The following is a 25,240-nucleotide window of genomic DNA, read 5'->3' on the forward strand; positions in this document are numbered from 1 at the left end:
TACGCGAGGAAATTTCTTGTTCAGGAAAGCGAAAGCTCGACCTTCTTTGTTCAGTGCTTTGACAAAATTCTTCATAAGTCCGAGCTTGATGTGCAGTGGCAGAAGTAGAATCTTCTGAGGATTCGCAAGAGCGTGTGACACAACGTTGTGGGAACCTGGTTCCAGGCCAGATCTTTTGGCCAGTTGCGTTGTACATAGTGCTGCTTGTCTGCTCGGCTGTCCCACAGACAAAGAAAGCAGGGGTATTTGGTGTAGCCCCCTTGTAGACCAAGCACCATGGACACAACCTATAAATAATAAAGAACACACATTTGTTTCAAAATTTGTTATTCCAGTTTATTAAAAATATATATTTTAATCCATGTTAACAATATTTCAATAAATAAAGTAGAAAAATATATGTAACTAGGTTGACACCAACATACCTTTAGGTCTCCGCAAATCATCCAATTGTGATCTTTGTACTTCAAAGCAGTTAGCAAATGCTCAATGTTACTATAGTTCTCAGTCATCTGTACCGAGTGACCCACCGGAACAGATGCGATCTTGTTGCCATTGAAGAGTAGTACTGCTTTCAAGCTTCTACTTGAGGAGTCAATGAAGAGCCGCCATTCTGTAGGATCATACACTAAACCCATAGCTGCAATGAGGCAGGTGATGTTGCTACAGTAAACCAGAGAAACTTCATCGTCCGAACTAAAATATTCTCGAAATTCTTCTTCACGGCTGCGGTACCAGGAGAATGTAGTTTCAGGAGCTAACAAACAATTTTCATGAAGTCGTGACCCTAGCAACTGAGCAGATTCTATGGACAAACACAAATCTCGTGTCAAATCGTTCAACTCCGCTTGGCTAAAGAGTTTGGGTTGACTTGTCTCGCCCGTAGGTTGATATGTACCAGATATGTCACCATCTTCAATTTGTTCATCGGACTCGGACGCCGAATGTCTGCAATTTTCAGGCGGTGCTGGAATTGGAATTCCTGGTCCATGAGGAACTGGTTTAATGGCAGATTGCACGTCTAGATACTTTAAGTGTTGCTTGTTTTTTTCGATTTATGCCTAAAATGAAAGAGATAGACATACCGTCAAGGGGGTGACATGATATATAAAGTTAAACAATTTAGAATGTTTGGGAATTTATTCAACATAAAGTTAAACTCGAACAAAATTGATAAACTCACCTTGTAGGTTTGTCATACAGAAATAACAGTCATTAGTATGATCTCTTCCCTCCCTCCACACCATTGGGATACCAAAAGGCAGACACTCAATCTTCTTGTGGCTCCAGCGCCGCAGACTCTCAACGCACGTTTTTCAGCATATGTGAGGGCCAAAGGCTTTGTCCTGGTCACCAAGTTTCATTCCAAAATATGCGTGATAGCTTTTCCTTACAAAACGTGTGATGTTAGACTGCCGGTCTGGCATGGTCACTTTACCACAGATATAGCAGAACTTGTTTGGGTCATTCTTGCACTTTTGATTCATCGTGAATCACAGTAATGTTATAGTAAGGAGGACACTACGCAGGACGTACCGCCGCTCACGTGCACCTAAGTGGACAGCTCACACCAGACTGAGCCACGCAGCTGCTGGAGCGACTGAAGTTGGGTGTTGCCAGAAACAACGATTTATCTATATTTTTCTGAAATTGAAATGAAAGTAATTGAGAAGGCACTTTCTTCCACATTAAGTGTACTTGTGTGTCATTTTATATATAGTTTGTACATTTTCTGTCAATGTAAGTCTGATTTTGAATTTAAAAAATGCTTATTAAAAAAACAAAAATTTTGATTATTTTTTTTCCTTAAAATTGAGATAGCATAAAAACTTGACCTGATTGAGCGAAATTTGATACATTTCTGAAATCAGCATGCAAAAAACATATAAGAACCGTTGAGAGAACCATTGAGAGAACCATTGAGAAAACCTAGACCTCTGAAAAAAATATTTCAAATGTAGCCCAGTGTTATATTATGATATTAATAAAATACTAAATATAACATTTACCTCCAGAAGATCGAGTTTTATGTCCATTTCATCCAGATGAGCATTTAAACTGGAACAAGTTGAAAATGATTCATCACCCCATGGAATTTCAACATCTTCCCATTCAAGGTTGCAAAATTCATTCACTTCACCACCCATGTATGATTCAGTTTTAATGCTGAAAAGAAAAAGCAAGTAGTCAAAAAATTACCACCAAGTTGTGGTATTGCTTTTAAATTAATTACCACCATGCCAAATAAAAGGTTGTGTATAAGGAGAACAGAAAGAGACAGACGGAGACAGAGACAGAAAGAGAGAGACAGAGACGTATAGAGAGACAGAAAGACAGACAGACACACACACACACGCACATATGCACACACACACACACACACACACACAGAGTGATAATTCCTCACCTTAAACTCGGGATCAAAGGACGTGAGAGAATTTCTTTCCAGCCAACAATAATATCATTCACTTATTTTCGAAACGAATAAATGTCTTCAAGAAAGTCGTTCATTTTTATCCATTCCTCGTGATATTCAAATAACTCATTTTCAACATCAGCTATCAACGATGTTCTTATTGGGGACAACCTGTTGGAAAAAAGACATACAATAATTATTGGTTGTATAGTGATTTAATTCTGTTTTATACAACAAATAATGAAATGGGTTGAGATCTCACCTGTCATCTTGTGAAAACAATTGATCTGCAAGGTTGTAGTAAGAATCTGAACACTCCATTTTTGTAATAAAACACAAACGGTACACAAGTTCCTTATTTAAACCAACTTGATGACGTAATGGGAGATTTCACAACAATGGTTTTTCCAGGGTGTGTCCCCACATCGGAAATGACTTCGGAATTTTTTTGGCTTGATTCGGGCGAGGCAGCTTGGCTGACTTCAAAACTGACTCGTTTTCACACGAAAATGAAACATCTTGCTTTGAATGATTTTTGATAAAACCTACGTTTAAAAGCTGTTTTTAACTAAACTTTGTTTTGTGAGTGTTCTGATTATTTAAAATATAACCACGATAGACAAGGGCACAGAATACTTCCTCATTTTCACGGCACGACTGTGTTCTAAAAACACTTCCCCATTTTACAAAACTCACCCTAACAGCCCTTTCTTTCGTGCTTGAAGAGATGAAGTGAATATAATAGAAAAATTAAGTTATTCCCCAAAGTATAACATGGACAAATATTCATTGTTTCACCCTTTGAATGGAATGAAAATATGAAAGGAAAGAAATGCTTTAATCAGTAAGTCTCAATTTTACATTTGCTTGTATGGGAGGGAAGGGGATAGGTGGGGAGAAAATCAGTCTCCTATTTTGGGCTTTTGGGATTTGAGTCAGTCTCAATTTTACATTTGCTTGTATGGGAGGGAAGGGGATAGGTGCGGAGAAAATCAGTCTCCTATTTTGGGCTTTTGGGATTTGAGTCAGTCTCAATTTTACATTTGCTTGTATGGGAGGGGGAGGAAATCAGTCTCAATTTTACATTTGCTTGTATGGGAGGGGGAGAAAATCGGTCTCAATTTTACATTTGCTTGTACGGGAGGGGGAGGAAATCAGTTTCCTATTTTGGGCTTTTGGGCCTTGAGTCAGAAAGTTTTTCCCTTTTCCCCCATTCATTTGACTGGCTGCCTCAGAAGCCCCATTTATCCTCTACTATCGCCTTTCAAAAATTTCACCTTTTGTTGCCTTATAGCCTCGAATGAAATTTCATTAAATCAGACTTTTTCCACTTTTATTTCCACATCGTAACCCACAACTTCCAAGTCAAAAACAAATTCCACAAATTTCATAAAATTAATTTAAAATACAAAACTAGAATATCTTGGTGGGATAAGTGCCCACCCACCTGAGTTAATACTTGGTGGAAGAACCTTTGACAGCAATTACAGTGGTGTGTCTGTTGGGATGGGTCTCTACCAACTTTGCACACCTTGATTGGACAATATTTACCCTTTCTTCTGTACAAATCTGTTCAAGCTCAGTCAAGTTACGTGGGGAGTGTTGATGAACAGCAATTTTCAAGTCATGTCACAGATTTTCGATTGGATTTAGGTCGGGGCACAAAGCATAAACTCTTCCGCCTGGCTACCTCCGCCACCGAAGGTGGATGGAGATTACGTTTTCACCCCTGTCTGTCTCTTTGTTTATTTGCCTGTGAGCAGGATATCTCAAAAAGTTGTCAATGGATTCAGACGAAATTTGGTGAACAGGTTGGGTGTGTGACAAGGACGAATTTATTCGATTTGGGTTAAGATCAGGATCTGGATATGAGAATTTTTTTATGGTTCTTCACCACTGAGAGATAGGGTCAAAAACGATATATAGCACGATATCTCAAAAAATTATGGACGGATTTGGATGAAACTTGGTGGATGAGTTGGGTGGGTGACGAGAACAAGCTGATTAGATTTGGTGAAGATCTGGATGCAGATCTGGATCATCAGTGGGATACAAAACATAAACTGTTTCTTTTTAGGACAGGCCACCCTTAAAAAAGTTCATGTGGAGCCCTGAATGAAGCATCAGTTGATTGTTCATAATATTGGTAAGGCATTGTCATAATAATATTGGTAAGAAAAATGTCATGACACTTTGGCTTATTAATTTTTTGCAAGTGAGAACATAAGCTTTTGTTAAATGGCTTCCTATCCTGCAGGTATCTTCGCTGCGCCGAATCGCAAAGCCAATGTCTGGCCGGGTCTCAAGACAGACACTTGAGATGGAAGGTTCGGCACCTGGTGGGCCGAGCAGAATCAGGCTTGGGAGCTCAAAACAGACTAATATCCCAGCAGAAAACCTACCCAACAGCAGGTATTCCAAAACCTTTCACCTATGGGACCACTTTCACCTTGTAGAGTTTAATTGTACTGCTGCTGGTCTTGCATCATTAACCCTGCAGCACTTACCTTGTTCCACACATCCAACAATGATCGCAACTTTAAATGTTCATTTTTTCACCATTAACCCCCATGGGGCCTACACTATCCCAACCACGTTTGGTGGCGATCACTCAAGTTGTTACAGAGATTGTCCCTTCCACCTATTCCAAATCCCCCCTTCAATTGAAAATAATATGTGAGCTATTGACTTCATTTTTATGCCTCCGCACCAAGGGTGCCGGAGGCATTATGTTTCCGGGTTCTCCGTCCGTCCGGATTTTCGTTTACACGATAACTCAAGAAGCAAATTGTAGAATTTCATCAAACTTGGTAAAAAAGGTAAAGACAGGGCAATTAAGTGATTAGATTTTGGGCCAGATGTGATAAAGGTCAAGGGTCAAAGGTCAAGGTCAAGCTCTGAAATTTTACTGTTTCTGCCCTAACTCAAATATTGCACAGAATCTCATCAAACTTGGTACAAAGGTAAAGTCAGACAGGGCAATTAACTGATTAGATTTTGGGCCAGATGTGATAAAGGTCAAGGTCAAGCTCTGAAATTTTACTGTTTCTGCCCTAACTCAAGAAATATTGCACAGAATCTCATCAAACTTGGTACAAAGGTAAAGTCAGACAGGGCAATTAACTGATTAGATTTTGGGCCAGATATGATAAAGGTCAAGGGTCAAATATGTCAATACTCAAGTGTTTGTGCGGGAGAGCGGAGGAATACCCGTCGACTGCGTGCAGTCGTGACTCTAGTTTCATCATAAATCTCCCATGGGGCCGCCATTGTGCAAGCCACATTTGGTAGTGCTCCGGCCCATATATGCCATGGGCCATGAGTTGAACCCCACCCCTCCCATCTCCCTCCCCCCCCCCAGGTGATTCTCGCAGACTTATTTTGTGGAAGCCTAAACTACACTCAAATTTGATTGTTTAGTGAAGTTATTTTGGTGGAACATTGCAACATTAACCTCTCAATATGTATAGTGTCATGATTCAAGAAAAAAACAGATGCAAAATAAGTCATCCACTATAAATGGATGAGGTGTGTGTGCGTGCGTGCGTGCATGCGTGCGTGCGTGCGCGTCCGTGTGAGGAATACTTTTTGTGTATTAATTACATCTGTATATTCATTAATTATACACTATTGGAATGTGCCTTTAGACTGCTGAGACCCCTTCGACCTTTGAAGATCCTTTAAGACCCCCAAGACCCTTAAGACCCCTCAAGACCCAAAACACCCTGGGGACCCCAAATACTCCGATGACCTAAAATTCAAAAACGTTCCCGAGGACTTGAAAGTCCCAAAAGTTCCCAAGGATCCAAAAGTTCCCAAGGATCCAAAAGTAGTATTGGGAATAATAGTATTGGGAGAGATCAGTAAGTAGTTTGTCAGAGTGGAAAGATGGGAGGGACAGACAGTTGTGGCATGGTTGGTGGTACATAGGCAAATAGTTTATATTATGTCAGTGTATAGGCCACAAACAGGAAGGACTGGTGCGGGGAAGCAGGAATTCAGGGATGCACTGGAGAGGATGATGGGAATGGTTGAGCTTGACGTGACGCTGTGCATTGCAGGGGACCCTTAACGTGCATGTGGGAGTGGCGGAGTCAGGGGAAGAGGAAAGTTTTGGTACATTTGGTTGGGGAATGAGGAATAGAGAGGGTCAAGAGTTGGTGGAGCTGGTGGTGAGGGCTGGGATGGCCAAAGCTGGTTCATTCTTTCAAAAGCATAAAAGCTACAAGATTGCCCATAGGAGTGGACATCATAGAACAGAACTGGATTTGGTGGTGGAAAGGGAGTGACAATTGTGGAGGGTTAAAGATTGTAAGGCAGTGGCGGGAGAGCATGTTACCACCCAGCACAAATCACCCAGTTTGTGGTATGGATGGAGAATACATGGGAGTTTAAGAGCAGGAGTCATAAGATTATTAGGTGGGGGGACGTATTGGGGAAATGTCCTCATCGAGTGCAAGGAGAGGTTGAGGGCTAGGTATGAGCATATGAGCAAATTAGCGGAGAAGCAGAAGGTTTGGAGGAGGAATAGAAGAAGTACGGAGAGGTGTTTATGGGAATTGCAGAAGTTTTGTGTGAAGGACATCAGGAAAGGGTGCATCTTTGAGGGATAGAAAGCAGGTATGGTGGACGGAAGAGCTACCAAAGGCAGTTGGTGAAAAGGTTTTGAAGAGGATAGAGAAGATCAAGGATTGAGGGAGGCAGCTGGATATGTAGTTGTTCCACCTGGATGGGTAGAAGAAGAAAGCAGCAAGGAGAGCTGTGGATAAGGCAAATAATAATATGGAAGAGGAGGTGTACAACAAGTTGGAAGAGGATGGTGGGAGGAAGATGATCTATAAGTTGGCTCGTGACAGGGAGGAGGATGGTAAGGACATGAAGGGTGGTGAGGAGGGATATCGGTAAGATTGGTGTGGTTGGAGAGTGGAGAGAGTTGGCTGAGGACAAAGGTGGGTAGAGGAGTGTCGTGTTCAAGGCTGGGCAGAAGCATGGTGCCATCGGACCTCACCCCTAATAAAGGGAAGAGGAGGAGAAGAAGTAAACGAGGATATCTAGAGTTGCTTGATTTTCCTTGTGCCAGATCAGTCTTTGATAGTTTGTCCTCATATTTATGCTGTACATTGTAGTGTTTCATTTTCTGCTGATAAGTGAAAATTCTGACTTTCTTAATCTGCCACAGTTGATAAAATTTTTGATATTATTATTTCTATTATTATTGTAATAGTAATTATTATTATTATTATTATTATTATTATTATTACGATCATCATCATTTTCATCAGAGCTGATTTCCTTTTATTGCCTCCCAAATGCATAATTTCTAGTAGGATCTAAAATGCTGGTGACGGATTTCCTCATTGCTGACAAACTCATGGTTGTGATGTGTCGAGCAAACCCTCTTGAATGTGTCTAGCAGGAAGTGGCAGCTGCGGAAACCTTTGACAATCTACTCATCCAGGACAGCACGACTCAAGTGGCAATCGCTGGAGCGGCGAGTTTCAGATATCGTCATGCAGCGCCTGACGATTACAAACATGGAGGCTGATATGAACAGGCTACTCAAGGTCAGTGGCAGAGGGTTTTTGGGGTTAGTCCTGAGGTTTGTGAGAATACCATTATACCAATGTGTGCTTCACTTTTTTGTGATGATAAAATTATTTTGCACATTCAGCAAAGAGAAGAACTGACTCAAAAAAGAGAACGACTGCTTCGTCGACGTGACCGCTTGATCTCGACCTCACCTGATGATCGCTCAAATACTCAGGCATTAAATGAAGACTTGGAAACGCACTCTGCCAATCTGGACTACCTAAATGAGAGCATATCTGAGTGCCAGGCAAATATCATGCAAATGGAAGAATCCAAGGTAAAGTTGAATGTGCCAACAACAACAAAAATGAATTATTTACATCAGTACATTTTACATTATTTCCTTTTAAGCAATGGTTATATCCACTTGAAACTTGTAAACATAGACTACCTGCATCAACCTATCGATACACATACTTTTGACCCATCATTATATGTGCTTTTAAAACATCTCTGTATTCATACTTTTTGCACTATAGACATACCTGCTGTAATACAAATGTATATCCACTTTCAACCCATATATTGTTATGGTCGTCCTGGGCTCCCAGTTCAAACCTGATGAGTTGCCTCAATGCGACCATAATGGTCGATCATTTTGGGGTCTTCCATTCTGGATTACGTGTCAAAGGCTGTGATACCATACAGAATGGAAGTGTCAAGGTGGCCCAGCATTACGCTGATCAGACTTAGCACGTCTTGATGCTACTTAGACTGAGCGAGCGTGACGCGTGACAGTCTGGATATGCGGCGTTCTTTGCCCCCATCTAATTAGTCCCACTAACAGTGTCTTTCTAAGCCACCAAAGGAAGCATGAGATCAGGTGTGTGTGTGTGTGTGTGTGTGTGTGTGTGTGTGTGTGTGTGTGTGTGTGTGTGTGTGTGTGTGTGTGTGTGTGTGTGTGTGTGTGTGTGTGTGTGTGTGTGTGTCCTCCATAACTTCCAGACCCATGAACGTAGCCCAAAACTTTTCATACATATTGTTGCGGGCCGGGGACCGGTGGCGAGAATGGCCGCAAGGTGGGGGAAGTTACGTCGTCTCCCACCAGACTCCCGGAATTGTAGGCCGTCCCTCTCGGATAACTCTGTGAGGCGGCGGGTCGCTTAACTGATCGTGGATGCCAATACCTCCACCGCATAGCGTAGGGTCTTTTTGTCTAGAACCAATTTACCTAATTCACCACGCGGTGTAGTCTACCGGGGAACCACGCCCTTGGCACGTCTTGCTCGAACCGGGTCACTCTACCAACTACAGTAGAGTTCCAACTACCAACTCCGGTTCGGGTGCAGTCGAGCGGAACTGCCAAAGCCGTGCCGGCTAGGATGAGCAGATTAATGGGAACAAAGACCCAGCTAAAACTCAGATCCGAACCATGCTGGACCAATGAAGGAAAAGACGAAAAGGAACTGGGAACATTTCTACAATAATTTATTTATAATAAACGAGGAAATTTATGTGGCACAGAAACAGGTTTATCAGGGTGTTATGCAGGGGAAAGAAAGAATATTTAGTGCGACAATTTACAGCAACTTATAAAGCAGACACAGAGCAGACTTACGCGGGAATTATACAGGCAAGATTTACAATGATCGAAAACACTTATACAGTTTCTACTTATTAGACTGGTGCCACACACTCAGACACACACTCGGACAAAATAAACCCAGTTGAAGGCAAAGGACTTTTGCAGCCAGGGAGGGAGGCGGGCTGAGGTCGCAGTTCTTTCAAGTACCTGAGTCTCGGGGAAAGGAATGCTCTGTGGTGCGGCACCTGCCAACAGTCGTTCAGTCAGGTCCACAGCCGCCCATGTGGAGTTCGGGTCCGTGGCAGAACTCGAGTGGGCCGGGACCAGTAGTCGGGCCGTCGGGGCGAGACGTGAGCGGAGCCAAGCAGCGGTAACCCCTTCGTTTTCCAACCAACTCCGGCCTCCAAGCACAGAACGAACAACCTCCAAATAACTCAAGACTAAGGATGGTGTCGTGGTTTATAGACCTCCCTCAGTGGGGAGGAGCCTTGGTGAAGCCGACGCCACTGTCCGCCCTGATTGGACAGGGCCTCAATGGGTCCGCCCTTTCTGGGTGGGGCCTCGGCCAGGCACCGGCGAGGCCCGCCTACTCCACGCGTGTGGACTCGTCAAAGAGTTGGAGCGCTTGCAGAAGCCGAATAGGAACTGTGACAGCGAAGATTCTGTCTCAGAAAAACGAGCCTCCAGAGACAACAGGTGGACTGTGGTACGTTGTTGCCAGCGAACCGAAGGCTGCAAGCGCTTGGGTACCGTGGATCGCAATGGAGGATGGGATGTCAAGATTTATTACCCTCACTAAAAAAAAAAAAACATCGCAACGCACCCCTTCGGTATCCCACTACACACAAGGAGGGGTTCTGTCTACACATATACTTAACGGCATAACTGACTTGGGACACCTGTATGTTGTATCCGTACGGTTCCTAGAACCGTAACAATATTAAGGGAAGTCCAAGGGAGTGTATGAATGAAAATTGGATGTTTGGGTAAATTTAAACACCCCTTTTGAAGATAATTAACGGCTTACCTCCATGAAAAGTTTAATCCTTGGTCAGCCAACTTCACCATGTGGAAGTTTTCGCTGCCATTTTGATTCGACCCACTTAAAATGCCTTGCCTTGGAAACACAAAATACTCTCACAGACTAACTGAAGTATATAATCGATATATGATTTCGGATTTGAGGATCGGATCTCGTGGATTAAATAACCAAGCGTGCGCCTGTAATCCGGCTACTTGGAGGCTTGGGTTGGAGGATCGCTTGAGGACGGGAGCTCTGTGCTGGGCCGCGCTATGAGAGGGTGTAGGGCAGCCCGGAATCATGGCGAAACCCAATCCTTATCCCTTTGTCGTAAGAGGCGACCAGAGTTGCGTCAGGAAGGGCATCCGGCGTAAAAAAAACCTGTGCCAAATCGGTATGCGGATCATAACGAATGATCCGCTGTGGCGACCTCTAACGGGAGCAGCCGAAAGAAGAACAACATCTCGTGGATTAAATAAGTGTTGAAATATGGAGTGAAATCTGGAAATTTTAAGAAAATAACAATTTGTATAACAAAGGTTATATCTTATCAGCTTTAAGCAAGGGAACAAGTGAACTACGAGTTCAAGAGAGAATTGAAAAATGTTTTCAGTGGCTAAAAAGCAATGAATCCCCACATCACGGCAGGATGGCCGAGAGGAATGCACACTCGCTCTAAGTTGTTTCACCTGGGTTTGATTGTTTCACCTTTTTGTGTAATCTGCTTTAAGTCAACATGTTGATTCATTTCATTACGAGCTTGGAGTGATGTTATGTTCTACATAAAAGCAAATGAGATGTTGTTTGTTTGTTTGTGATGCTAATCCTCTGAGCTCCCAAGGTTAATCGCCACAAAATTTTATAGGATCACACTTTTTAGCTCGCCTATTCGAAGAACAGAGAGCTATAGCGATACCCCCGACATGAGCGTGAGCATCAGCGTGAAAATGTTAACGTTTTTGGTGCAAGTTATTTTTTCCTTTCTAAAGTTTTTATCTCCCACACTATTTTTTATACGCCCGATATATATATATATATATATATATATATATATATATATATATATATATATATATATATATATATATATATATATACATATATATACATATATATCTTCTTCTTTCGGCTGCTCCCGTTCGAGGTCACCACAGCAGATCATCCGTTGTCATCCGCATAATGATGTGGCACAGGTTTTACGCCGGATGCCCTTCCTGGCGCAACCCTTATCGTCTCTTACGACACAGGTATATGGTACACCAATTTTAACCGGGGTATACACCGAGCCCAGTATACTGGTACTCATTTCACCGACCTCGAAAGGATGACAGGCTGAGTCAACCCCCTGGTGTATTAATTTAGTGGCCCAACGGGGCTTGAACTCAGGACCTTTGGATCCCAAGCCGCTGCCCTAACCACTGCGCCAACACCAGGATTTTATATATGTATGTATATATATATATATATACATACATACATATATATATATATATATATATATATATATATATATATATATGTATGTATATATATATATATATACATACATACATATATACATACATACATACATACATACATACATACATACATACATACATACATATATAAAATCCTGGTGTTGGCGCAGTGGTTAGGGCAGCGGCTTGGGATCCAAAGGTCCTGAGTTCAAGCCCCGTTGGGCCACTAAATTAATACACCAGGGGGTTGACTCAGCCTGTCATCCTTCCGAGGTCGGCGAAATGAGTGCCAGTGTACTGGTCCCGGTGTATGACCCGGTTGGAATTGGTGTACCATATCCCTGTGTGTCGTAAGAGGCGACCAGGGTTGGCGTCAGGAAGGGCATCCGGCCATAAAACATTGCCTCAAGAAAAAGCCAAACCCCTGCACAGCAGGGAAAAATGGCTGTAAAAACGGTCATATATATATATATATATATATATATATATATATATATATATATATATATATATATATATATATATATATATATATATATATATATATCGGGGCGTATTATGTGTCATCCGTCCGTCCATCTGTCCGTCCGTCCGTCCATTCCTGTCCGCACTCTCACTCCCAAAGTTTTCAACTTTCACGTTTCATATTTGGTACATCGGTACAGACTGTGGAGACGGTGTGTCGCGACATACGTTCGTCATCTAAAGTGGTTGCCATGGCAACCAGGATGCTGTTTTCCATGTAGTAGCACAATTCTGTATATACCTTCTTATTCGGGCGTATATTGTGCTCACTTGCGCTCTTGTTACTGATTACAATATACAAATACATATATTGCTTTAAAATTATTTCGATCAGACTTCACTGCAATGCTTTATAAATATTAATTATTAGACTCGTCTTTTAAAAACGATAAATGTATAAACAGGTGAGCATTGTGTGGCTTTGACACCAACTCTCTGGTTTACCATAATGCACCTTGGTTTTCTTATTATTATTATTATTTTTTTTTTTTTTACAAGGGTTTTTAAGTCATTTTCTCACAATTCATAACTTATAAACACATGAGCCACCACCTGTCGTGTGGGAGTCTGGAGGGAGGGGTGGGAAGGGTGTTAGAGGGAGGGGAGGAAGTTGGGGTGGGAGGAGGGAGGCGTGTGGCTGGGGGAGGGAGGGGTGGGGTGGGAGGAAGGAGGGAGAGAGTGGGGATGGGGTAGGAGCAAGAGAGCGGGTACTGATAGGGCACTGCAGGATGATTATGGTCCAAGCCACTCTGGCAGGGAAATGGCCCGTTGCATTCCCGGCTTCTGGTGCAGAGGAAAAGAGAAGGTACGGCTCTGATGTGGCTAGGACGTGGCTCTGGTTTGCAGGAGTGAGCAAAGTGGACAGCTCCTCCTCAAGGGCATTCAGGCTTCTCCTCCCACTTCCGTTTGTCACTCTGCATTTCAAGGTCTTGTGCCACCCATGTCACCTTTGACTCATCTTGCCCCTCCCCTCTCACTCACCATTAGCCGCTTGCTTGGGCTGGTGGGTGGAGTGACCTTCCATGACCCCTTTCCCCAATCTCCTGATGTGCATGGCTCGCAATGATGTGGTGACTTTTCCAGCCAAAACTTGCACTGCTGGCCGAGTGAACGCCTAAAAGAACATGTAAATGCCAAATTACAGGTAAAACAGTAAAGATGGGGTAAAAAGGTAATTTCAGATATGTATATCTGGAAGTGTCTTTTTACTCTTCTTTCACTGCCTACCTTTCATATCCTTTGTGATGTCTCCACCAATTACTTAAATAATGTCCTTTACATGGGTGAGCAGGAAGAATACGGCAGTACACTGGATGTGAAGGCAGTTATCTCTTCTTGCAACTTGATGGAGGCTCGTTACCTGCTTGATCACTTCCTTACCACTATTATTAACAAGGTGAGACGATATGGCAGGATTCCTGCAGAGGACCAAGTCTCAGATCAGCATAATAATTCTCCAACTCTTTTATTTTCTCACCATTTACTATACTTTTAACGTCATGTACTCGTACATTTTATGTTGGCCGGCAGGATGACCGAGAGGTATGCACACTCGCTTCTCACTGTCTGGCCTGGATTGGAATCATGACACAGCTAGAAACTGTCATCCCCGGTATTTCACAAGCAGAATGATTGATAGTGTGTGCTTGTCACCATCTTGTCCTTCAGATGAACGTTAAACTGCCACCCCGTCTGCCGGCATTAGTTGTTGGGCATTAAAGATCCCACTGTATGCTTCACGAAGAGTCGGTGAGCTATTGCTGACAGCATGGCCAAATTCAAAATTACTGGCTTAACGACTACTGAGGGAGGAATGGCTTACTGCCTAGCATGACCCTTGTCGATAAACTGCTCTGGCAGCACCGATGCTATATAATAGGGTATGGTAAATCAGATCGGATCAGATATTTTATGCACTCAAAAGACGCTTTCCCCTATTTCCCTCTTCCCCTCTTACACTTCGAAAACATACCCCTTCTTCTCCCATCCCTATTACCCCCTCTGTAATTGTTTTTCTCTATTAGCCCCACCCCCTTTCTTTTCTTCTTCCATCCACATACAATGTATATCCCTATGCATTCCACATACAATCCACACATGACAAAAGTAAGTCTCTTTGCATTCTATGAGGGCTACAACAAAAGTCCTGAGCATCAGTGGATTCCACATGTTTGTGCTGAATATAGTAGAACACAAGTTATTACTGACATCTATCCATCTATCCACTTCAATATAAACACAAGCTCACCACTGGTTGTTGAAACTCTTCAAAGACCGAAACACGAACATCGCCGATCAGCCACGCTGTGGTCAGCTGAGAATCTCGACGAGTGAACGCAACAAGCAGAAAGTTGATGCGCTCATTTGTGAGTCCCGAAGGATGATGGTTGGGGAGATCACAGCACAGCTTAGCATAAGACACCACGCCGTGCATAAATGATAGCAACCTTGGGATATCGGAAAGTTTTTAATCCCATTGAGTTCCACATTTGCTTACCGAGGAACCCAAAAACACACGCATTAATGTGTCATCACAGTTGTTTCAACAGCATACTGCCAAGGGCGATGACTTCTTGCTCCATATCGTGACTGGCGATGAAAGCTGGTTCCACCATTTTTATCCAGAAACCAAGCAGCAAAGTGTTGAATGGCATCACTTCACATCTCCAAAAAAAGAAGAAGGCCAAAGGAGTACCCTCTGCTGGCAAAGGGAACTGTCTTCTGGGATGCCAAGGGATGCATACTGGTTGATTTCCTGCCCAAAGGAGAAACCATCAATGCAGCTCGCTACGTTCAGATGCTCAAGAAACTGAAATGTGCACTTCAGGAAAAGCGCCCAATGAAAAAAGCTGTCATCTTTCAGCATGACAATGCTAGACCCCATGTTACATGTCTGACATTGGAGGAAATCTCAAAGAATATCTGGAAAGTGTTCTCCCACTCCCCATACAGTCCAGACTTGACTCTGTTCGGGCACTTCAAAGATTACGTGAGAGGCCAGCACTATGAAAATGATGAGGCAGTCCAGATAGCCATCTCTAGTTGGATGTGAAGTGTTGAAACAGACTTCTACTGCAGTGGGATTTTTAAGCTCGTGCAGCGCTAGCAGAAATGTGTGGATCGTTCTGGATATTTTGTGGAAAAGTAATGTGGTATGTCCAGTTACCTCTTGACAATATCAGTTTTCTTACATGTACCTTTGTTTTACTGTACAATAAACGTGCTCATGAGTTTCGGTATGGCCATCATACAACCAAGTAATGACAAAAAGTTGGAGTGACATGAAAAACACATTTGAGCTCTCTTTTTTGAGACTCTTTTAGAAGAATACCAAGTGGAGATATTCTGTTTTTAAACTGCAAATGGCATTGAAAATTATCTGACTTATTTTAAAAATCGAACATTATCGATGAATTCCCTCCGGGTTTTCAAGCAGGTAATGCAAAACCATCTCATATCATCATCTCCCATTCCTACCCATTTTTTATTTTTGTGCACAAAAAACTACAATAACAGGCTTGTCATTTACAAAGTTTCAAACCATGGATTGTTTGTTATAAGGTGGCTTCAGGTCAAAAACTTTTTGCAATGAATGAATAAAAAACACACCCATCCTTCAAAAGGTAGATTCTACAACACCTTGCTGTAATCATTCTAACCTGGTGATCTTGGATGTGCACCACAGGGCTTTCAGGCTGCACAGGTTGAGGGACAGGTCAAAGTACTGGAAGGACAGCTGCAACAGATGAAAAACAACAGCGTAACACAGGGGCAGCTTCTTTTCCACATGCTGAAAGAAAAAGCCGAGTACAGCCCAGAACTCGAAGCCGTGTTGGGGAACGCTTTACAAGGTCCCTTCCTCCTTTGCTGTCTGAATTTGCATGGCTTGCATTTCTTTTAACATTAACACCACCTTGCTTTAAGGTCGACACTCAATAGGTCGAACAGGTGCAAATATCGGCAATCAATTGCAAGCGAGAATAGAAAATAGAATGAAGAACTAACCTTCTTCCTGAAGGCTAGTGTCAATAGAATAGAAACTCGAAAGCATCTGAAAATGCAAAGCCCATCTGCTTTGTATTCGGACTTTTTCTTCTTCCGTGTGCAAAACATGGCGAAAAAAAAGCTTGAAAAAAATTACGATTTGAGGTGACTTCGACCGTTTGACCTCAAAAGTAGTAGGCTTCAGTGACCCAACATGAAAACCCTGCTCAAATTTCAAGTCGATCAGATGGAAATTGATGATTTTGTGACTTTGACCTTTTGGCCTTAAAACAATCTGCTTCTCATGTTTTATTGGTGAACTAATTCAGTGACCTGCAATGCAAACTTTTCAAATTTAAGTCAATTGGGTGAAAATGTTAGATTTTCTGCACCCTTGAACTTTGAACTTTTGATCTAAAAAAAAAATAGGGCTTCTAGCTTTTGATTGGTGAACCAATTCAGTGACCCAGTATGCAAATTCTTAAAATTCCAGGTCAATTGGATGATAATTGATGATTTTATGCAACCTTGACCTTTGGATCAAAAAAAAAACAATTTGGCTTCTCGTCTTTGATTGGTGAACCAATTCAATGAACCAATATGCAAATTCTTTAAATTTCAGGTCAATTTGGATAAAAATTGACAATTTTATGTGACGCTGACCTTTGACCTTTTGACAATTTTTAACTTATCTTCTCCATATTCTCATAATAAAGCTTTCTTGAAAGTTTGATTAAAAAAAAAGCTCAAATGAAAACTAAACTTTCAGGTTAATTGGATGAAAATTGACGATTTTATGTCATGCTGACCTTTGACCTTTTAACCAAATTATTAATTTGTCTTCTCCATATTCTCATAATAAAGCTCTGTTGAAGACTTTATGACAAAAGCTCAAATGGTAAAAAAGTTATGAGACAGACAGACAGACAGACACATACAAGTGATTGCAAAACCTCGTCTCCCACTGCGCGGGGGACAAGCTAACGAAGCTGATGTGATAGTGACCAATTAACATTGCTCTTTTACTTTTAAATTACATCTGCAGTGGTGAGGTGGGAGCGGGGAGGCAAGACATTCCAACTTTTCATTTTTAATTAATTTTTAAAAATTTCTGAAACATGTTTTCACTTTGTCATTATGGGATATTTTGTGTAGATCGATGACAAAACATTTAAATTTAATCCGTTATAAATTCAGGCTGTAACACAAAATGTGACAAAAGTCCAAGGGGTGTGAATACTTTATGGATTCACTGTATGCATTTATATATATATATATATATATATATATATATATATATATATATATATATATATATATATATATATATATATATATATACATATATATATATATATATATTTCTTCTTCTTCTTTCGGCTGCTCCCGATAGGGGTCGCCACAGCGGATCATCCATATGATCCGCATAGTGATTTGGCACGTGTTTTACGCCGGATGCCCTTCCTGTCGCAACCCTAGTCGCCTCTTACGACACAGGGATACGGTATACCTATTTTAACCTGGGTATACACCGGCCCAGTATACTGGTACTCATTTCGCCGACCTCGGAAGGATGACAGGCTGAGTCAACCCCCTGGTGTATTAATTCAGTTGACCAACGGGGCTTGAACTCAGGACCTTTTGGATCCCAAGCCGCTGCCGTAACCACTGCGCCAACACCAGGCATATATATATATATATATATATATATATATATATATATATATATATATATATATATATATATACATATATATATATATATATATATATATATATATATATATATACATATATATATATATATAATATATATATATATTTATTTATATACATACATACATATGTTGTTGTTCGTCTTTCGGCTGCTCCCGTTAGGGGTCGCTACAGCGGATCATCAGTTATGATCCGCATACTGATTTGGCAGAGGTTTTACGCCGGATGCCCTTCCTGACGCAACCCTGGTCGCCTCTTACGACACAGGGATATGGATTGGGTTTCGCCATGATTCCGGGCTGCCCTACACCCTCTCATAGCGCGGCCCAGTGCAGAGCACCCATCCTCAAGCGATCCTCCAACCCAAGCCTCCGAGTAGCCAGATTACAGGCGCACGCCACTACGCCCGGTTATATATATATATATATATATATATATATATATATATATATATATATATATATATATATATATATATATATATATATATATATATATATATATATATATATATATATATATATATATATATATATATATATATATATATATAGGCAGCTCAGGCGACATATTTGTACGGAGAGTAAAAGCACATTTAGCCGAAAAGAATAATAAAATTCTTCATTAAAACCCTGACGTTTCAGAAGACCACTATCTTCTGTCCTCAGAGGTTAACACGTGACACCGAACATGTTACCCAAACATGCAATCCGGAAGTAAATACACCCTCCAATCCCACTCTCATTATTAAATTCGTCCCAAACTTCATGCTCATTGTTCCCCCTCGCAGCCCAGTCATGACACACAGCCATTTCCATTGGACATAAGTACAGCTAACATCTCTACACATGCGGTGTTCTAAAATTATTTACATCTTAGGACGGAAGACAGTGATCTTCCCAAATGTCAGGGTTTTGATAAAGAATTTTATTATTATTTTTGGCTTTGTGTGCTTATTCTCTCCATCCAAATATATACATGTATGTATGCACTATTCGACCCTGCTGTTCGTGGGGATACGGTTCTGGAAAATGTCACGATTAATGAATCTAAATAGTGGGGCACCACAGGCTTGTTGCAGCAACTCTGAAGTTGCAGCTTCAATCCAGGAGAATGGTACCATCCCAGCATTGGCTGGATGTTGGCAAGCTCAAGGATGAGAGTGGAGCTGAGCAGTTTGCGAACAGGCCTCGTAGTGGGGCAACTTAGCTAAATATAGCATAACAATTGTGCATTTTGTGAGGAAAGCACCAAATTTGGCACACGAGTAGCCTATCATATTATGAACAGATTTGGATATTGGGCCATCTCAAATTTTTTATGGCAGTGGAAAATGGCTGCCACAGCAATCAGCGGCTGAATTTGAGATGGCCCAATATCCAAATCTGTTCATAATATGCTAGGCTACTAGTGTGCCAAATTTGGTGCTTTCCTCACAAAATGCACAATTGTTATGCTAAGTTGCCCCACTAAAGTGGAGATTTGGGGGGGTCTGGGTGCTTTGAGGGATCCTGAAGAGTTGTAGAGTGCCTTCAAGACCACCGTCCTTGATGTTGCCGGTAGATGTCTTGGAACTCACCGTAGGGTGAAGAATAATTTTGTCTCTCAAGGGACACTGGATACCATTGGCCAGAGTTGCAGGGTCAGGCTGAATGGCAGAGCTGAGCTGTTCAGGGAGCTGAGATGTAAAACTGTATGTGCACTAAGGGAGGACATGGAGGCCTATGTGCGAGGAATCTGTGAGGGGGTAGAGCATCACCTGTAGTCAAGTTATTCTCATCCTGCTTACAGGGGAATTTGCGCATTGTGTTCATCCAAGCCCATCCCTCGGTGTACTGCAGTTAGAGCAGAGGGTGGTGGGCTCTTGACAGAGGAGTCCGAAGTGAAGGCCCGTTGGTCCGGTTACTTTGAGCTGTTGCACCAGGCTGATCCACCAGCTGTCGATTTGGATGTCAGTGGTGTTACTATCCCTATTGCTGACCCTCTAATCAACTGTGGTCCACCTTCGCTTGTCGAAACACAGGCTGCGGTGAACCGGTTGAAATGGGGTAAAGCTCCAGAGATCTGTGGCATCCATGCTGAACTTCTCAAGGCTGCTGGAAATGTTGTACTCATGTCATTGCATGCAGTTCTTTGCTCTGCCTGGAACACAGGCATCATCCCAACTGACTGGAGGAGAGGCCTTGTTTCCCCTCTCTGGAAAGGGAAGGGTGATCCCCAGGACTGCAACAACTACTGAGGGGTGACGCTGCTCTCAGTGCCAGGCAAGGTCTTTGCTCGGATAATTCTTGATAGGGTTCGCCACCATCTGCTTGAGCATCAGTGTCCAGAGCATTCAGGCTTTACACCAAAGAGGTCAACGATTGACAAATCCTTGCTCTTCGGGTCCTCACCGAACACAAACAAGAGTTTCGGCAGGGGTTGCTTGCAGCCTCTGTTGATCTCTGCAATGTGTTTGATTCGGTGAATCGGGATGCCCTCTCGAAGATTCTTGGTCTTCGTGGGGTGCCATCAAAACTGATCAATCTCATGTCTGAACTATACTCTGGAGCTGAGAGTACTGTGAGATGTGGTGATACCATCTCTGACTTATTTCCAGTTGTTACTTTGCATCGGTTTGCATCGTGAATTGGTACGGAGAGTAAAATACAAAATTTGATCCAAGTCCTCGTCAATCACAGGACTCCCTGTATTCAAATTGTACTGCTGCTCTTGTTGGCGTTGTAATTGATTTTGTAGTACTTTGTGTGTGTGATGCAAGTCGATGTATCAGTTGATGGAGTTTCCACAGGAATATGAAGTAACTCGATAACTGACCGAAAGTAAGGAATTGACCCCATTTGGCCCGGCATTACGGTGGTGCACTCCGAGGTTAATTTTTGCGACAGCTTTAAACCTCAATCTTCATGATAGTTTACTGAAATCTAAATAACCGGATGTTGATGGGGTGACCCAATTTGTATTGTATATGAACGAGGTGGCCATTTTGTTTCTCGCCCAGGCCTGCATTGAGAGTGCTATTGTACTCTCTGATAGAAAACCGCAATAACTACGACTACAACTAATTATTTTATTTAATATTCCTACCTTATTGTGGGGTCAGCCAAGCAACATGTTTGTCCCAAGTCTTTCATTAACTGAATGGTCAGGCCTGTCATTCAAGCTTTCCAATAAATCATTAAAAAGATTGAACTTGTTTTGAAAAGTATGTCTTAAAAAGAAAGTTAATCCAACAGGTTTGCACATGCAGTCACCCTGCCTGAGCTTGCTTAAGTATTGCACGTTGATAATGTCATCTTTGCCTGTTGTGTGGTTTTTCCGCCTCCCTCCATGCAGAGCTGGTTAGCGTAGATTCCGGTGAGTATGCAGGTTGGTTGGTCGAAAGGCCCTATAACCCCATCTGCATGCTTAACCAACACATTTTATAACCTCATCTTGCATCCACTCTGCCTGGCCATTAATATGGGCTCGAGTCCGGACTAGGGGATAAATAGTTTGGATGTGGTCTGCCAGTGAAATATTCGGAAATGGCCGGTATACGGAGGTGTGCAGCTCAAAAAATTTGTCAAAAACTTGATCTTCAGATCAAATTATCACAATCTCCAGTCAATGCTTTCTTTATTTCATCATTGGTGTCAAAGCCAGTCCAAGAACAAACACTTTGGGGGCATCCAGAGCTTCTGTGGATGATGCCACATGTGTCATGTAGTTTGCTTTGACACTATTGACCTGAAAATCCTTCGAATTAGCTTTGAAGAAATAGAGATAATCTCAGGCAATCAATAAGTAATGGTTTTGTCTTGCCTAAGTCTCCTTTATGTTTCTCATGACATCTTACAAGATTAACTTCAAAGCTCATCTCAACCTGAGAAATTAAAAGGAGACTTTCTCGTGGGTTGAATTATTGAATTTGAAATGAAGAGATTAAAAGAAGCAGAAGGAAACTGCACTGTATTTAATTTGAGCAGGAAAGGACAAATTTGTTGAAGCGAGTTAAATGTGTATATTTATTATTTTCGACTTTTTAGTATAGTCTGAGATAATGGTGCCGACATAGTGCACTTATCTATATTTGAGCTATCTAGCCTAAGTTGAAATCTCAGCCCAACTATAATGAATTTTTATATATATATATATATATATCTGTCAGATTGGTGCTTCACAGATTGTGATGCTTGCATCCTCAAGTGCACTGTCCATGGGGATGCACCTGAAGCTCGGTTTTCCATCCGCTAGCATTAGTTGGTGGGTGTTAAAGATCCCACCGAAGAGTAGGCGAGTTATCCATGGCACCATGAACAAATGACAAATTCCTGCCCAAATTCTCCCAGTAGAATAATCCAGCCTGGTTAGGCCTAAGTCACATTTGCTCTATGGCGAGGATACGGTGGCCGTACGCCCTCTGAATTGACAGAAACGTGCGGCGGCCGCAGAGTTTCTGCGGTGGCCTCAGTGTGGCCCTACGCTGTTTGGCTATATTTTACAGGTCGTAAGGTCGCCGTGGAATTATAACGCGGAGTTATAACTTTTTTTCATCTCTACGTTCACCGTAGCAATTCGACAAGCTGAAAAAAAAACCTGGTTTAAAAAAAATAATAATAATTAACCCATTCGTTACCGTCCGTCTGGCCGCACGTTCGCCTTAGGGCCCCCCTGCGGTTGCCTTGCGGGCACCTGGAGGCTACCTTGCGTCTGCCTTGAAAATTATATGGCCGCCGCACGGCTCCCTTAAGGTCACCGTGTGACATCAAATCAAAGACCGAACGGCACCCCCACGTTTTTGGTCTCCACAATTTCTAAGACCTAGGCCTAAGTGACATTTGCTCTACGATGAGGATACGGCGGCCATACTCCTTCTGAATTGACAGAAACGTGCGGCGGCCACAGAGTTTCTGAGGTGGCCTCAGGGTGGCCCTACGCCGTATGGCTATATTTTACAGGCCGTAAGGTCGCCGTGGAATCATAACGCGGAGTTATAACTTTTTTCATTTCTACGTTCCCCGTAGCAATTAGACAAGCCGAAAAAAAAAAAAACTGGTAAAAAAAAAAAAAACCCATTCGTTGCCATCCGTCTGGCCGCACGTTCACCTTCGGGCCCCCCTGCGGTCCCCCTGCAGTCGCCTTGCGGGCACCTTGCGTCTGCCTTGAAAATTATATGGCTGCCGCAGGAACGCCCTAAGGTCACTGTGCGACATCAAATCAAAGACCGTACGGCAACCCCACGTTTTCGGTCTCCACAATTTGTAAACACGCTGTGTGACTCCCCGAAAAATAAAAACATATGTGACTGCTACATTGTGTGACCGAGGAAATACTGCGGCCGCCGTATAATTGCTCGTGCCCGTAGATTTTGGAAACCCCACGGCCGCCATGGCAAATGTGACCTCGGCAGCTGGGTCTGGCCAAACACTTTCTCTGCAGCTGATCTCACAATAATGTGAAAGTACTTGCACAGTTAATGTAGCACAAGTAGTGGAAATAGTAGAAGAATAAGAATTCATTTCACTTTTGCAAATTTGTCTGCTGGATTGGAGGAGATATAAAGCACAGTTCAAAGCGCATAAAGTACAAATAATAGCACAATTGGATTTTTATAGTAGTGGTGTAAACTTACTTCTGCAAAGACAAAAGTTTTTTTTTAAGTGATTATATTAAATTACCCCGATGAGGATAAGAGCGCAAAAATGGTAGTTGCTATTTTTCCATGTTGACATAGTCAGGCCCTTTTTGAGCCAGGGATAGATTATGTGCTCTTTTGGCCACAGTTAGTCAAAGGCTGAAAATACTGCTCACAGCTGTTATTTTGCACAAACTTAAGAACACCCAAACTCTGATCATAGTTCAGTTGATGACCTGCTTTGATCCCCAGTAACCACGAAGTCCCATATTTCTGATGCAGGTTCATTAATTAATGAAGTCATTAATTCAGATAATGAGATATATTTTTGTTTTTCTTTTTATTTTCCTTTTAACGTTTCTCTGTAGCATTCTTTCATTCCGAGATTGTGAAAAACGAAGGTTTGAGAAAGCTTAGAGGGAATCCTTCAACTAATCCTACTGAGATGAAACCTGCAGTATGGCTTGTGGGGACAAATTTATTTGTTATAAAATGGGAAGATGCCATTAATATAATGTCGCATCATTCCTGAATAACTGAGCTCCATTGTTTTATAGTCATGCAACTGCCATAAGTTTTCATCAGCCTTCACCTATTCATATAACTATGAGATGATAAAATGACTCACCCTGAACCCCATTCCACCTTTGACCACTTTAATTGATTTGTGCATGTGCAATATTTGCTTTCTCTGCTAACTTTTACCAATCTACCATATTCTAGAGGGTGCTGATGACAGCAGTGATGAGGAGCAACTTTCATCTCTGATCACACAACAAAGGTGCAATGTTCTTACATAATGTCATATCTATCTGTCTATCTATCTCTCCTCTCTCCTCTCTCTTGTCTTGGAAGCCTGTTGTCACAATTCACACTATCGTTCTGTCTTGGGGTTTTTTATTTACAAGGAGGATAATTTTCTCAACACCTTCAAAAAATGAAATACTGTTCATCCAAAACTATCATCTATCTTTGTTCAAAATAATTGCCAATCCTTGACATGGAATCTTCTAAAATTGTTGGCTATATTGTCAATGTCCAGCTACTTATTTCACGGCAGAAGTTGTGTTTCAAAAGTTGATTGAGAACAGGTAGCTGATTTTGATGGCTTTCCTGCTGGAACTTTACCCACAGCCTGCTGAACAATGACTCGAGTAAAATGACAGTCGCTCAAGGTGACAACCGACCCCGAGATAAGGTATATGAAGGGCAAGGTCACTTTGTTCGAATGACACCAATAATGAGTGATGACAGAGAATCATATTGTTGCAAACAGTGTACTATCTTCTCTGAATGTGAACTTACTTGAAGGTTTGTAATTTGGTTGTTGATTTTTTTTTTCTCTCTTTTTTTTCAAGGCAAGGCGCAGAATGACCACACAGAGGGA

The 25,240-nt window shown here is 42.0% G+C and overlaps 1 protein-coding gene across 6 annotated transcripts in view; it reads left to right on the forward strand.

Annotated features, from left to right (window-relative positions):
* The window catches only part of KIF21A (kinesin family member 21A), a 249,946-nt gene that overhangs the window by 138,176 nt on the left and 86,530 nt on the right, over positions 1 to 25,240 (forward strand). For 3 of the 6 annotated variants that reach the window (XM_085870463.1, XM_085870467.1, XM_085870468.1), the window contains 9 exons: positions 4,674 to 4,828; positions 7,830 to 7,980; positions 8,088 to 8,282; positions 13,828 to 13,932; positions 16,222 to 16,387; positions 21,573 to 21,593; positions 24,577 to 24,634; positions 24,988 to 25,051; positions 25,212 to 25,240. The exon at positions 25,212 to 25,240 is cut by the window's right edge and continues 180 nt beyond it. In XM_085870463.1, coding sequence (XP_085726589.1) covers positions 4,674 to 4,828; positions 7,830 to 7,980; positions 8,088 to 8,282; positions 13,828 to 13,932; positions 16,222 to 16,387; positions 21,573 to 21,593; positions 24,577 to 24,634; positions 24,988 to 25,051; positions 25,212 to 25,240 — 944 coding nt within the window. The remainder of the gene's footprint in view (positions 1 to 4,673; positions 4,829 to 7,829; positions 7,981 to 8,087; positions 8,283 to 13,827; positions 13,933 to 16,221; positions 16,388 to 21,572; positions 21,594 to 24,576; positions 24,635 to 24,987; positions 25,052 to 25,211) is intronic. The other 3 variants (XM_085870466.1, XM_085870469.1, XM_085870464.1) reach the window with 2 other exon arrangements.

The sequence above is a fragment of the Eptatretus burgeri genome, chromosome 2 (genome assembly GCF_056783735.1).
Source record: "Eptatretus burgeri isolate ZD-2024b chromosome 2, Ebu_testis_v1, whole genome shotgun sequence".
Taxonomy (NCBI): domain Eukaryota; kingdom Metazoa; phylum Chordata; class Myxini; order Myxiniformes; family Myxinidae; genus Eptatretus; species Eptatretus burgeri.